The 14,975-nt window shown below is 44.9% G+C and overlaps 1 protein-coding gene across 1 annotated transcript in view; it reads right to left on the bottom strand.

Annotated features, from left to right (window-relative positions):
- Positions 1 to 14,975, bottom strand: part of LOC134909506 (probable cation-transporting ATPase 13A4) — a 369,987-nt gene that overhangs the window by 78,014 nt on the left and 276,998 nt on the right. Inside the window, exons 24-26 of the mRNA XM_063916443.1 lie at positions 12,018 to 12,114; positions 10,184 to 10,256; positions 3,773 to 3,947 (exon numbers count right to left, since the gene is read on the bottom strand). Of these exons, the coding sequence (XP_063772513.1) occupies positions 3,773 to 3,947; positions 10,184 to 10,256; positions 12,018 to 12,114 (345 nt within the window). The remainder of the gene's footprint in view (positions 1 to 3,772; positions 3,948 to 10,183; positions 10,257 to 12,017; positions 12,115 to 14,975) is intronic.

The raw sequence follows: 14,975 nt of genomic DNA on the forward strand, positions 1-14,975 counted from the left end.
TGAAATAATCTTTCAAAGTGGCATGGGAATTGATTCTACGTGTGGCATGTATTATCCCCATTGCTGGACCTCGAAGACTCTCAACAATCCTTTGTTTTTTTAATGTGCTCCGGGCACCTCCACTCTTCCGAATGTTGTACCGCCGCTTCTCTCCAAACCTCATAACTTTCTTCCCCAGTGGGTACGGGAAGTATCCCAGAAAAAACCCTTAACCTCCTGTAACCGCCCTCGTAATGCCATCTTTCAAAGTGGCTTACAACTTTATCCATAACAGATTCTACTTGTGGTTCTATAGGGTCATTAATAGGTACATTAGCTTGATTTGAGTCCCCCATATTAGGTTGGCTCGGTGAATTTCCATCTATTCTATACTCACGAGCTTCTGGGGCTTCCTATACTACTTTTCACATTTACACCGTGGTCAGTACACCAAGTACATATATCTTTTTCACTTATAATTTCCATAGTTGGTACACAGGAGGATATTTTAATGTCCGTCTCAGCAGTGCCTCCTGATGTAACCCCTTAAAGGGTATAAAATTATAACTATTACTTATTTAAGTGCCTCCATCCAAACTTTTATTCTAGACGTTATGATGTCTATACACAAAAAGGGCTTAGTCTGGGAGAACCCTAAACTGCTGTACCTTTTCTTTTACAGGCAGATGAAAAATTGGCCTTACCTTTGGATGATATCACTATACACTTTTCTTACCGGTAAGTATCATACACAGTACACAGTAAAAATATATAAACTTATTTACTAGATTCTATTTAAGAAGCATATAATCATACAATTTACTTTTATAGATTTACAATTGCTTGTAACACTGTAGATGTAATACAGTAAACCATACAATATATGACTTCTTTACTATCTTATCTCCCCCAACAGTCCCTTTATACACCTTATCTCCCCCAACAGTCCCTTTATACACAAAGTCTCATCCCAATGCGAGTACTAGTCAATATAGAAGTTGTTTACGTATATATATGCATATATATATATAGCTAGATGTTCCTTTGTAGTCTAGCACGATGTTCTACTACTGAATATATATATATATATATATATATTCTCTCTTTAATCTAAATAAGTTGAAATTCTTTGAATAGAGAGCTAAATCAGATGTCATCCAATCCTAGGAAAATGGCTACTCTTTGGTAAAAGTCTATTCGTGTCCAATAGTACTTGTTTAAACAAATAACTGTGTATCCTTTTCCTTGCAATTATATCCTCTCTTTATACTTGGTTTTCCACTGAGCATAGATTATTCCCCACTAGGTGTCACTGCTCCCACACAATTATTCTCCTTAGCAGGAAAAATATGTACCTTACACAGTAAACTCTTGTAGCCATTGAATAAAACTTAGTTCCAATAGTGCAAGGTAGCCTTTCTTAGAGTGAAATCAGTTCATTTAATACTTTCCATTTGTTACAGGTCGCTCTCTCTCATGAAGTCTATCAGTATCCATCTCTTCCTCTGGTAAGTATATAATAATATAGGGGTCAAGGTGTTCAGTATTAAAAACTGCCCCAGTATACTTTATGTTCCTGTTTTGTGTCTTACACGTGACTATCTCAGTTATAGTTCTTATAATATATCCTACAAATTCAGTGGATTATATGGGTATAAAGTATTCTTACTATACCACTGATATGAAGCTAGCCTGATGTGGGTGCAGTGTAGGTTTAAGTCACAGACCTGAGATGTCTTCAGCCACTGCTCCAGCTAGTGGCCAATCACGACTTAGCTTGTCTCCGCCCCTTTTCTTACAGCTGTGCAGCGTTAATAGCAGTTCTGAAGATGGATGATTCTCTTCTATGCCTTACAGCTCTCCCCCGCTCTATTAATCAGCTAGGAGGCTGTGGTTGATGGCTAATGGGTCTCTGCTTTCTTCACCCACTACCAGTTTACAGCACTCCCCCGCTCTACTATTCAGCGAGGAGGCTGGTGTACTGCTTTGTGGGCCGGAGTTGATGGGCTGATGATGGTACATAGGCTGTGTCTTTACCTGGCTATGACGCTCCCTTGCTGCCAGGGGTTAATGCAGAAGTCCCATTCTATATTGACAGGCGGCCCCTCCTCTATCGTATTCTGATCAGCGGCGTCGCCTCCTCCGCTACTGCTAGCCGCTCCCTCTAAGCCGCCTCCTCTGGGCTTCTTCCTAAGCCCGTTACTGGTGTGCTGGCGCCGCCCTCTCAGTTAGCCGCTCCTTCATCCCTCCTGTTCCGGGATGCGGCCAATAGTATACACGCTGTGACCGGTGCCTCCTTCTCACTAGCCGCACCTCCAAAACCTCTTCCAGCCGCACCTTCGGAGCCCTTCCTGGCTGGCGCTCCCCTTCTCTCCGGCGGCTACGCTCCTCTCTTCAGAGCCCGGTCACGGAGGTAAGTCTCTTCCTCTCCCTCTGGCGCCGCTATGTTTACAGCACAGCTCTTTCTGTGCAGCGCAGAGGCGAGAGGGTAGTAGACCCCTCGACGGCTCACTCTCTAGTCCTCAACGTCGCTAAATCTCCCCCTTTTATAGTCAGGGGAGATGCTCTCGAGCCCCCAGATTTTCCAGCTCACGGCACGCTGCTCCACTCCTCAGGGACCGGCTCGTGCCAGTAGAGTCGTGTGCATAACAAATTTCAGTCTCGTGCCTTACATAGGATAGGGCAACCCAATACCTCTGCATTGTACAGCCTGCACAACCCTCCACTCTCTGCTCACACATAAAACCTATTACAAGTATGTGTATATATATATATATATATATATATATATATATATATATATATATATATAATTATATAGTTTATTAAACTTATTTATCTTATCCTCACTATCCCCCTTAATATTTACCATAGGGTCACATTAAGAAGAAATGAAGAGGAAAGGAGCCCTAAAGTAAGTAAGCTACAGTGGTTAAAAAGAACAGGGGGTGGGGGTATTTGGTATGTAAAGAACTGCTGGTAGTGTGTGCTTTGGGTACAGACAGGTCCATTTACATGTATTTTTATAGCTTTTCAGATTTTGTGTCACATGTGTGCATGTCACTCTTCAGAGGGTCACTGCAGAAAAAAAATTGAGAACCACTGCCTACTGAATCATACAAAGGTGTAAGTCATCCCCACCCCCCATCCACCAGTGTGAAAACAGTTCCCATGCAAAGAATCTGTGTAACCATGTAAGGGATTGCACTTGTAAACCCACATTCCTCATTAATGTGGCCATTTTTCTCCTATGTACAGTACTATTAGTCCAAACCTCATACATGCCTTACATCATTGCATATACATGATATTGAGACTGTATGTGTTCCATGTGTTTCATTAGTAGCTTTTAAACCCATTGACAGTGGGGATGCCCAGTTACAGACACCTCCAAGTAAGTGTGAACATGAACTCATTTTTGATGTAGGTTGGATAAATTGCAACCCACAGCAATAGATCACAGTCCAATATGTACATTATCTAGCTTCTGATGCTTCTAAAATTGATCTAGAAATTGATCTTGTTGTAGAACACAGTAACAGCAACACGTGAGATAAACCATTTGTGCTAAAATAAGTGAATGGCCTCCCATAACTGCATTTGCACTGCAAGCCTCCAAATTAGCATCTTTAAGAAAAGCCTTATAGTATGTCAGCAATGCAGGGTTCTGTATACTATGCAAAGAAGCTTAGTCTGAGCTAATTAGTCCTGAAACCAGACATGCTTCCAGAAATGCTGAAAAATGCTCATCTGATGAAAAATAAGGGAAACCTACAGTGGACATAGCTCTTACCTGAAAACATCAGTTTCACTGAACCATGGCTGCTGCTGAACCAAGAGGAAAGCAGTAATCTGGACTACCGTTGTGAAAATTAAATGCATTAGAATTGAGAGTAACAAAGGAGGAGAGAGAAGATGTCCCGGTGGTCGGTGCCGAGCAAGCTTCGGTGCAGGAGCATTCAGACTCACTAGAGGAAGAACAGAGCAGAAACATTGCTGCAGATCACTTGTGCTATCAGGCTGTTCTCTGCAGTCAGAGCCGGCCCTAACCAATATGATGCCCTAGGAAAAAATTTGGATGGTGCCCCCTAGCACCGCCGCTAGTTCTGCAGGAAATGCCTGGCATGAGTCAGCTGGCAGCTCTGCTAACGTCGGGTGCCTTTTGTTTATGAAAAATCATCTTATTTCCATTGCTATGTCACTAGGATGAACAAGCAGCTTCTGCTGATGAAAAATGATATGCAGCATGCCTATATACTGTGCGAGACTGTGGCTGTATCTGCATACAAAATGCTACATTACAGTGATTTCCAGGAATACACGCAACGTAGCATTTCGTATGCAGATACAGCCGCAGTCACACACAGAATATAGGCATGCCACATATCATTTCTCTGACGTCCTAGTGGATGCTGGGACTCCGTAAGGACCATGGGGATTAGCGGCTCCGCAGGAGACAGGGCACAAAATAAAAGCTTAAGGATCAGGTGGTGTGCACTGGCTCCTCCCCCTATGACCCTCCTCCAAGCCTCAGTTAGATTTTTGTGCCCGGCCGAGAAGGGTGCAATCTAGGTGGCTCTCCTGAGCTGCTTAGAATAAAAGTTTAGTTTAGGTTTTTTTATTTTCAGTGAGTCCTGCTCGCAACAGGCTCACTGCATCGTGGGACTAAGGGGAGAAGAAACGGACTCACCTGAGTGCAGAGTGGATCGGGTTTCTTAGGCTACTGGACATTAGCTCCAGAGGGACGATCACAGGTTCAGCCTGGATGGGTCACCGGAGCCGCGCCGCCGTCCCCCTTACAGAGCCAGAAGAGACGAAGAGGTCCGGTGAAATCGGCGGCAGAAGACATCCTGTCTTCAGACTAAGGTAGCGCACAGCACCGCAGCTGTGCGCCATTGCTCTCAGCACACTTCACACTCCGGTCACTGAGGGTGCAGGGCGCTGGGGGGGAGCGCCCTGAGACGCAATATAACAGTATATACCTTAGGTGGCAAAAAGAATACATCACATATAGCTCCTGGGCTATATGGATGTATTTTAACCCCTGCCATTTTTACACAAAAAAGCGGGAGATAAGGACGTCGTGAAGGGGCGGAGCCTATCTCCTCAGCACACAAGCGCCATTTTCCCTCACAGCTCCGCTGGAAGGACGGCTCCCTGACTCTCCCCTGCAGTCCTGCTTCAGAATCAGGGTAAAAAAGAGAGGGGGGGGGCATTTTTGGCAGCAAATAACGATAATAACAGCAGCTATAAGGGAATAACACTTATATAAGGTTATCCCTGTATATATATAGCGCTGGGTGTGTGCTGGCAGACTCTCCCTCTGTCTCTCCAAAGGGCTAAGTGGGGTCCTGTCCTCTATCAGAGCATTCCCGGTGTGTGTGCTGTGTGTCGGTACGCGTGTGTCGACATGTATGAGGAGGAAAATGATGTGGAGGCGGAGCAGTTGCCTGTGTTGGTGATGTCACCCCCTAGGGAGTCGACACCTGACTGGATGATTGTATTTAAACAATTAAGTGATAATGTCAGCAATTTGCAAAAAACTGTTGACGACATGAGACAGCCGGCAAATCAATTAGTGCCTGTCCAGGCGTCTCAGACACCGTCAGGGGCGCTAAAACGCCCGTTACCTCAGTGGGTCGACACAGACCCTGACACAGATACTGAGTCTAGTGTCGACGGTGACGAGACAAACGTAATGTCCAGTAGGGCCACACGTTACATGATCACGGCAATGAAAGAGGCATTGAACCTTTCTGACACTACAAGTACCACGAAGAAGGGTATTATGTGGGGTGTGAAAAAACTACCAATAGTTTTTCCTGAGTCAGAGGAAATAAATGAGGTGTGTGATAAAGCGTGGGTTTCCTCCGATAAAAAACAGCTAATTTCTAAAAAATTATTAGCATTATATCCCTTCCCGCCAGAGGTTAGGGCGCGTTGGGAAACACCCCCTAGGGTAGATAAGGCGCTCACACGTTTATCTAAACAAGTAGCGTTACCGTCTCCTGATACGGCCACCCTCAAAGAACCAGCTGATAGAAGGCTGGAAAATATCCTAAAAAGTATATACACACATACTGGTGTTATACTGCGACCAGCAATCGCCTCAGCCTGGATGTGCAGTGCTGGAGTCGCATGGTCGGATTCCCTGACTGAGAATATTGATACCCTGGATAGGGACAATATTTTGTTAACTATAGAACATTTAAAGGATGCATTACTATATATGCGTGATGCACAGAGGGATATTTGCACCCTGGCATCAAGAGTAAGTGCTATGTCCATCTCTGCCAGAAGAGCGTTATGGACGCGACAGTGGTCAGGGGATGCGGATTCCAAACGGCACATGGAAGTATTGCCGTATAAAGGGGAGGAGTTATTTGGGGCTGGTCTATCGGACCTGGTGGCCACGGCAACGGCTGGAAAATCCACCTTTTTACCCCAGGTCACTTCACATCAGCAGAAAAAGACACCGTCTTTTCAAACTCAGTCCTTTCGTTCCCATAAGTACAAGCGAGCAAAAGGCCACTCCTTTCTGCCCCGGGGCAGAGGAAGAGGAAAAAGACTGCACCATGCAGCCGCTTCCCAGGAGCAGAAGCCCTCCCCTGCTTCTGCCAAGTCTTCAGCATGATGCTGGGGCTTTACAAGCAGACTCGGATATGGTGGGGGCCCGTCTCAAGAATTTCAACGCGCAGTGGGCTCACTCGCAAGTGGATCCCTGGATTCTACAGGTAGTATCGCAGGGGTACAAACTGGAATTCGAGGCGTTTCCCCCTCGTCGGTTCCTGAAGTCTGCTTTACCAAAGTCTCCCTCCGACAGGGAGGCAGTTTTGGAAGCCATTCACAAGCTGTATTCCCAGCAGGTGATAATCAAGGTACCCCTTCTGCAACAAGGAAAGGGGTATTATTCCACGCTGTTTGTGGTACCGAAGCTGGACGGCTCGGTGAGACCAATTTTAAATCTGAAATCCTTGAACACTTACATAAAAAGGTTCAAATTCAAGATGGAGTCACTCAGAGCAGTGATAGCGAACCTGGAAGAAGGGGACTATATGGTGTCTCTGGACATCAAAGATGCTTATCTCCACGTCCCAATATACCCTTCTCACCAAGGGTACCTCAGGTTTGTAGTACAAAACTGTCATTATCAGTTTCAGACGCTGCCGTTTGGATTGTCCACGGCACCTCGGGTCTTTACCAAGGTAATGGCCGAAATGATGATTCTTCTACGAAGAAAAGGCATTTTAATTATCCCTTACTTGGACGATCTCCTGATAAGGGCAAGATCCAGGGAACAGTTAGAAGTCGGAGTAGCACTATCTCAGGTAGTGTTACGTCAGCACGGGTGGATTCTAAATATTCCAAAATCGCAGCTGATTCCAACGACACGTCTACTGTTCCTAGGAATGATTCTGGACACAGTCCAGAAGAAGGTGTTTCTCCCGGAGGAGAAGGCCAGGGAGTTATCCGAGCTAGTCAGGAACCTCCTAAAACCAGGCCAGGTCTCAGTGCATCAGTGCACGAGGGTCCTGGGAAAAATGGTGGCTTCTTACGAAGCGATTCCATTCGGAAGATTCCATGCAAGAACGTTTCAGTGGGATCTACTGGACAAATGGTCCGGATCGCATCTGCAGATGCATCAGCGGATAACCCTGTCGCCAAGGACAAGGGTGTCTCTCCTGTGGTGGCTGCAGAGTGCTCATCTACTAGAGGGCCGCAGATTTGGCATTCAGGATTGGATCCTGGTAACCACGGATGCCAGCCTGAGAGGCTGGGGAGCAGTCACACAGGGAAGGAATTTCCAGGGCTTGTGGTCAAGCATGGAAACATCTCTTCATATAAACATTCTGGAACTAAGGGCCATTTACAATGCCCTAAGTCAAGCAAAACCTCTGCTTCAGGGTCAGGCGGTGTTGATCCAATCGGACAACATCACGTCAGTCGCCCACGTAAACAGACAGGGCGGCACGAGAAGCAGGAGGGCAATGGCAGAAGCTGCAAGGATTCTTCGCTGGGCGGAAAATCATGTGATAGCACTGTCAGCAGTGTTCATTCCGGGAGTGGACAACTGGGAAGCAGACTTCCTCAGCAGACACGACCTTCACCCGGGAGAGTGGGGACTTCACCCAGAAGTCTTCCACCTGATTGTAAACCGTTGGGAAAAACCAAAGGTGGACATGATGGCGTCACGTCTAAACAAAAAACTGGAAAGATATGGCGCCAGGTCAAGGGACCCTCAGGCAATAGCAGTGGACGCTCTGGTAACGCCGTGGGTGTACCAGTCAGTGTATGTGTTCCCTCCTCTGCCTCTCATACCAAAAGTACTGAGAATCATAAGAAGGAGAGGAGTAAGAACTATACTCGTGGTTCCGGATTGGCCAAGAAGGACTTGGTACCCGGAACTTCAAGAGATGCTCACGGACGAACCGTGGCCTCTACCTCTAAGAAAGGACCTGCTACTGCAGGGGCCTTGTCTGTTCCAAGACTTACCGCGGCTGCGTTTGACGGCATGGCGGTTGAACGCCGGATCCTGAGGGAAAAAGGCATTCCAGAAGTCATCCCTACTCTGGTCAAAGCCAGGAAGGACGTAACCGCAAAACATTATCACCGCATTTGGCGTAAATATGTTGCGTGGTGTGAGGCCAAGAAGGCCCCTACAGAGGAATTTCAACTGGGTCGTTTCCTTCATTTCCTGCAAACAGGACTGTCTATGGGCCTAAAATTAGGGTCCATTAAGGTTCAAATTTCGGCCCTGTCGATTTTCTTCCAGAAAGAACTGGCTTCAGTACCTGAAGTTCAGACATTTGTAAAAGGGGTGCTGCACATACAGCCTCCTTTTGTGCCTCCAGTGGCACCTTGGGATCTCAATGTGGTGTTGAGTTTTCTAAAGTCACATTGGTTTGAACCACTTTCCACTGTGGACTTAAAATATCTCACATGGAAGGTGTCGATGCTGTTAGCCTTGGCTTCAGCCAGGCGTGTGTCAGAATTGGCGGCTTTATCATATAAAAGCCCTTACTTAATTTTTCATTCTGACAGGGCGGAATTGAGGACTCGTCCTCAATTTCTACCTAAGGTGGTTTCTGCATTTCACATGAACCAACCTATTGTGGTACCTGCGGCTACCAGGGATTTAGAGGACTCAAAGTTGCTTGACGTTGTCAGGGCCTTGAAAATATATGTTTCCAGGACGGCTGGAGTCAGAAAATCTGACTCGCTGTTTATCCTGTATGCACCCAACAAGCTGGGTGCTCCTGCTTCTAAGCAGACGATTGCTCGTTGGATTTGTAGTACAATTCAGCTTGCACATTCTGTGGCAGGATTGCCACAGCCAAAATCAGTAAAAGCCCATTCCACAAGGAAAGTGGGCTCATCTTGGGCGGCTGCCCGAGGGGTCTCGGCTTTACAACTTTGCCGAGCAGCTACTTGGTCAGGGGCAAACACGTTTGTTAAATTCTACAAATTTGATACCCTGGCTGAGGAGGACCTGGAGTTCTCTCATTCGGTGCTGCAGAGTCATCCGCACTCTCCCGCCCGTTTGGGAGCTTTGGTATAATCCCCATGGTCCTTACGGAGTCCCAGCATCCACTAGGACGTCAGAGAAAATAAGATTTTACTTACCGATAAATCTATTTCTCGTAGTCCGTAGTGGATGCTGGGCGCCCATCCCTAGTGCGGATTGTCTGCAATACTTGTATATAGTTATTGTTACAAAAATTCGGGTTATTATTGTTGTGAGCCATCTTTTCAGAGGCTCCTTTGCGTTTATCATACTGTTAACTGGGTTCAGATCACAAGTTGTACGGTGTGATTGGTGTGGCTGGTATGAGTCTTACCCGGGATTCAATATCCTTCCTTATTATGTACGCTCGTCCGGGCACAGTATCCTAACTGAGGCTTGGAGGAGGGTCATAGGGGGAGGAGCCAGTGCACACCACCTGATCCTTAAGCTTTTATTTTGTGCCCTGTCTCCTGCGGAGCCGCTAATCCCCATGGTCCTTACGGAGTCCCAGCATCCACTACGGACTACGAGAAATAGATTTATCGGTAAGTAAAATCTTATTTTTAATCAGCAGAAGCTGCTTGTGCCCCTAGGCATTTGCCTAGTTTGCCTATGCCTAAGGCCGGCTCTGTCTGCAGTAGTTCTCTGGATCTGGACAAAAATAACAAGACACTAGTAGAAAAGAAAAAGGATACTTACTAGTTAAGGCGACTGAAAAGCTTATAGCAAAATCTTGCAAAAGGAACTGATAGTTTCCAAGAAGGGTTTGTTTCTGAAAGAAGGAATTTACAAGTGAGATTATGTCCTGTATGTATAAATACAACTTCCACTTAACTGGCATGGTCAGATTTCATGCAACTGAGTCGTCCCACCCTGTCCTCCCGTTTTTGACAAGGAGATCCGTTCTGCAGATGTGCATAATATAATGTTTAAATATTTTAAAAAATACTTTTTCAACTTTATTAAATAAAATACATTTTAAAAAACAATGTTGTTAATGCTTTTGAAGGTACAAATCGTCAGTTAAGTGGTTAAAGATCAAGCACATTAAACTTAGTTATGTGCATTATATGCATATATATATTGTTATATAATTGTTATTTCCAATTGTAAAGCGTGACGGAATTTGCTGCGCTATAAAAGAAACTGTTAATAAATAAAAAATAAACAATTATAATAAAGGACTGTACATGCATAAAATTCTGTCTATGATTCTATCAGAGTACATGTAATACCCAAACATATCAGGCAATGGAGGTCTAGCAAGGTTTGTTTTGTCACTGTGTAGCTATAAAAACAAAATATAGTTACTGCGTTGGTATACTTTAAAAAAAAAAACAAAAAAAAAAAAAAACAGTATTGCTGTGGTAGAATGATTATCAGAACACATTTATATTTTAAACACTTAATTACAAGGAAATGAATACGCCAATTTCATATTTAATACACAATGGGCTAAGGGCCTAATTCAGACTTGATCGCTGTTGTGCGAAATCGCAAGGTGACTGATTATCGAATGACTGTGCATATGTGCGGATCATAATGGGCAGGCAAACACAGGTTGAGTAACAGGAAGCAGACATTTGGGGGTGGTAAATGGGCGTTTTCTAGGAGTGTCAGGAAAAACGCAGACGTTCACAAGTGTTTTCTGGGTGGGTGTGTGACGTCAACTCCGGCCCTGATCAGCCTGTTTGTATCGCACTGTAGGAGTAAGTCCTGGGCTACACACAGACTGGAAAAATCATTCGATGGTGAGTGAGTTGCAAACGGATTTGCAGCTGGCCAGCGTTAGCAAAGCTTTTCACACGGCATACGCCGTCTTGCACAGGGTGATTTTTCACTCTGGCTGGGCGGCAACTATCCGATCGCAAACCTCTGCAAATTCACAGCGGAGCGATCAGGTCTGAATTAGGCCCTAAATGTTATAGAGGTATATTCAGTTCCTGTCGGAATTCCCAACAGATCGAAAAAACTGAACTTTTTGCCATTTTTAGGGAGAATTTCTATAAGCCCTATTCAATGTAAGTGCCATTTTTTCGACTTGTTGGAAATTCCGACACTGTTGAAAAACAGGTGGATTGGCAAATTTGCCACTAATCCACCTGTTTTGCCGAATTTGCAGGCTTTTTGCAAGTTTTTGTCCCCCCATTTTCGCCCATGTCAATTCGACTTCATCTTGATGCATTTTCCTTTTACAATGGCTTTTATACAGTGTACATTTTAATTCCTGGTGTAAACCAGGTTAATAATTGCTTAAAAAAATAGGTAGCCGTGTAAAATATGTGCTAATGTAATTATGTGCTGCAGTTAATTATTTTATGCAGACAATAAATGAAGCAGTAAAATAAATGAAGCCCAGAGAACACAATTCCAAGCAGAATATACAGTAATAAGCAGGTGAAAGTATTATAGCTACAGTATGATAAACTTTTCATTGTAGTAACATTGAAGAAAATACTTTTGTTTTGTTGTGCTTAACAAACATCAACATCATTGGATGGTACTTCTATGGAGGGTAGAATGATAGCCATACCCAAAAAAGAAGCAGCATGCCAGTTAGTCCAATCAGGGTGTACATAGTCAAGAATTTAAAGAGGGAGAATGATGTAACAAGCGTATTCCGGCCTTCCCTGTAAGAGAAAACAACACGTTGGTTAATAGTCATATACATTGTATTTAGCGTCATATAATTCACTACAAAGATGGATAAAACCAGAGCTGGCCCTGACCAATTTGAAGCCCTAGGTATGATTTTAGCTGGTGCCCCTTAAACTGCAGCTAATTCTACCACCAAGAATTATATTTCTACTGCTGATGCCACCTGGATCAATGGCCCCTGGAGATAGTCTGTTTGGCCTATGCCCAGGGATTACTCTGGGTACTACTATGCATATAGAGAAATATCCACATTGAATTTTGTTAATGCAAAGCAGATGCAATTAGTATTCATGCCCAAAGGGCCTTATTCAGGTTTGATAGCAAACAAAAAAAGTTAGCAATTGGGTAAAACCATGTTGCACTTAGAGATGAGCGGGTTCGGTTCCTCGGAATCCGAACCCGCCCGAACTTCATGTTTTTTTACACGGGTCTTCCCGCCTTGCTCGGTTAACCCGAGCGCGCCCGAACGTCATCATCCCGCTGTCGGATTCTCGCGAGGCTCGGATTCTATCGCGAGACTCGGATTCTATATAAGGAGCCGCGCGTCGCCGCCATTTTCACACGTGCATTGAGATTCATAGGGAGAGGACGTGGCTGGCGTCCTCTCCGTTTATAGAGAAGAGAGTGAGACAGTAGAGAGAGACACAGTAGTAATTTTGGGGAGCATTAGGAGGAGTACTAGACTAGTTACTTGCTGAAGTGATAGATAGTGTGACTGTATTATCTGACTTGTGGGGGAGACACTGACAGTGGGGAGCAGTTAGAGTCTGAGAGCAGGAGTACATATAACGTACAGTGCACACTTTTGCTGCCAGAGTGCCACACTGCCATTGTGACCACACTGACCACCAGTATAATATATATTGTGATTGTCTGCTTAGGAGTACTACTTGCAAGTTGCTGATAGTGTGACCAGTGACCTGACCACCAGTTTAATAATCACCACCAGTTTAATATATATATATATATATATATATATATAATTTGTATATAATCTATATATAATATTGTATACCACCTACCCGTGGTTTTTTTTTTCTTTCTTTCTTCTTTATACATACTACTATAGTAGCTTACTGTAGCAGTCTGCGGTGCTGCTGAGCTGACAGTGTCCAGCAGGTCCGTCATCAGTCATTACATAATAAATATATCTACCTGTCCGGCTGCAGTACTAGTGTGATATAATATAAATTGATTTCATCTCATTATCATCCAGTCTATATTAGCAGCAGACACAGTACGGTAGTCCACGGCTGTAGCTACCTCTGTGTCGGCAGTCGCTCGTCCATCCATAATTGTATACCACCTACCCGTGGTTTTTTTTTTTTTTTTCCTTTCTTCTTTATACATACTACTATAGTAGCTTACTGTAGCAGTCTGCGGTGCTGCTGAGCTGACAGTGTCCAGCAGGTCCGTCATCAGTCATTACATAATAAATATATCTACCTGTCTGGCTGCAGTACTAGTGTGATATAATATATTTTGATTTCATCTCATTATCATCCAGTCTATATTAGCAGCAGACACAGTACGGTAGTCCACGGCTGTAGCTACCTCTGTGTCGGCAGTCGCTCGTCCATCCATAAGTATACTAGTATCCATCCATCTCCATTGTTTACCTGAGGTGCCTTTTAGTTGTGCCTATTAAAATATGGAGAACAAAAATGTTGAGGTTCCAAAATTAGGGAAAGATCAAGATCCACTTCCACCTCGTGCTGAAGCTGCTGCCACTAGTCATGGCCGAGACGATGAAATGCCAGCAACGTCGTCTGCCAAGGCCGATGCCCAATGTCATAGTACAGAGCATGTAAAATCCAAAACACCAAATATCAGTAAAAAAAGGACTCCAAAATCTAAAATAAAATTGTCGGAGGAGAAGCGTAAACTTGCCAATATGCCATTTACCACACGGAGTGGCAAGGAACGGCTGAGGCCCTGGCCTATGTTCATGGCTAGTGGTTCAGCTTCACATGAGGATGGAAGCACTCAGCCTCTCGCTAGAAAAATTAAAAGACTCAAGCTGGCAAAAGCACCGCAAAGAACTGTGCGTTCTTCGAAATCCCAAATCCACAAGGAGAGTCCAATTGTGTTGGTTGCGATGCCTGACCTTCCCAACACTGGACGTGAAGAGCATGCGCCTTCCACCATTTGCACGCCCCCTGCAAGTGCTGGAAGGAGCACCCGCAGTCCAGTTCCTGATAGTCAGATTGAAGATGTCAGTGTTGAAGTACACCAGGATGAGGAGGATATGGGTGTTGCTGGCGCTGGGGAGGAAATTGACAAGGAGGATTCTGATGGTGAGGTGGTTTGTTTAAGTCAGGCCCCCGGGGAGACACCTGTTGTCCATGGGAGGAATATGGCCGTTGACATGCCTGGTGAAAATACCAAAAAAATCAGCTCTTCGGTGTGGAAGTATTTCAACAGAAATGCGGACAACATTTGTCAAGCCGTGTGTTGCCTTTGTCAAGCTGTAATAAGTAGGGGTAAGGACGTTAACCACCTCGGAACATCCTCCCTTATACGTCACCTGCAGCGCATTCATAATAAGTCAGTGACAAGTTCAAAAACTTTGGGCGACAGCGAAAGCAGTCCACTGACCAGTAAATCCCTTCCTCTTGTAACCAAGCTCACGCAAACCACCCCACCAACTCCCTCAGTGTCAATTTCCTCCTTCCCCAGGAATGCCAATAGTCCTGCAGGCCATGTCACTGGCAATTCTGACGATTCCTCTCCTGCCTGGGATTCCTCCGATGCATCCTTGCGTGTAACGCCTACTGCTGCTGGCGCTGCTGTTGTTGCTGCTGGGAGTCGATGGTCATCCCAGAGGGGAAAT

This window comes from Pseudophryne corroboree, chromosome 4 (assembly GCF_028390025.1).
Source record: "Pseudophryne corroboree isolate aPseCor3 chromosome 4, aPseCor3.hap2, whole genome shotgun sequence".
Taxonomy (NCBI): domain Eukaryota; kingdom Metazoa; phylum Chordata; class Amphibia; order Anura; family Myobatrachidae; genus Pseudophryne; species Pseudophryne corroboree.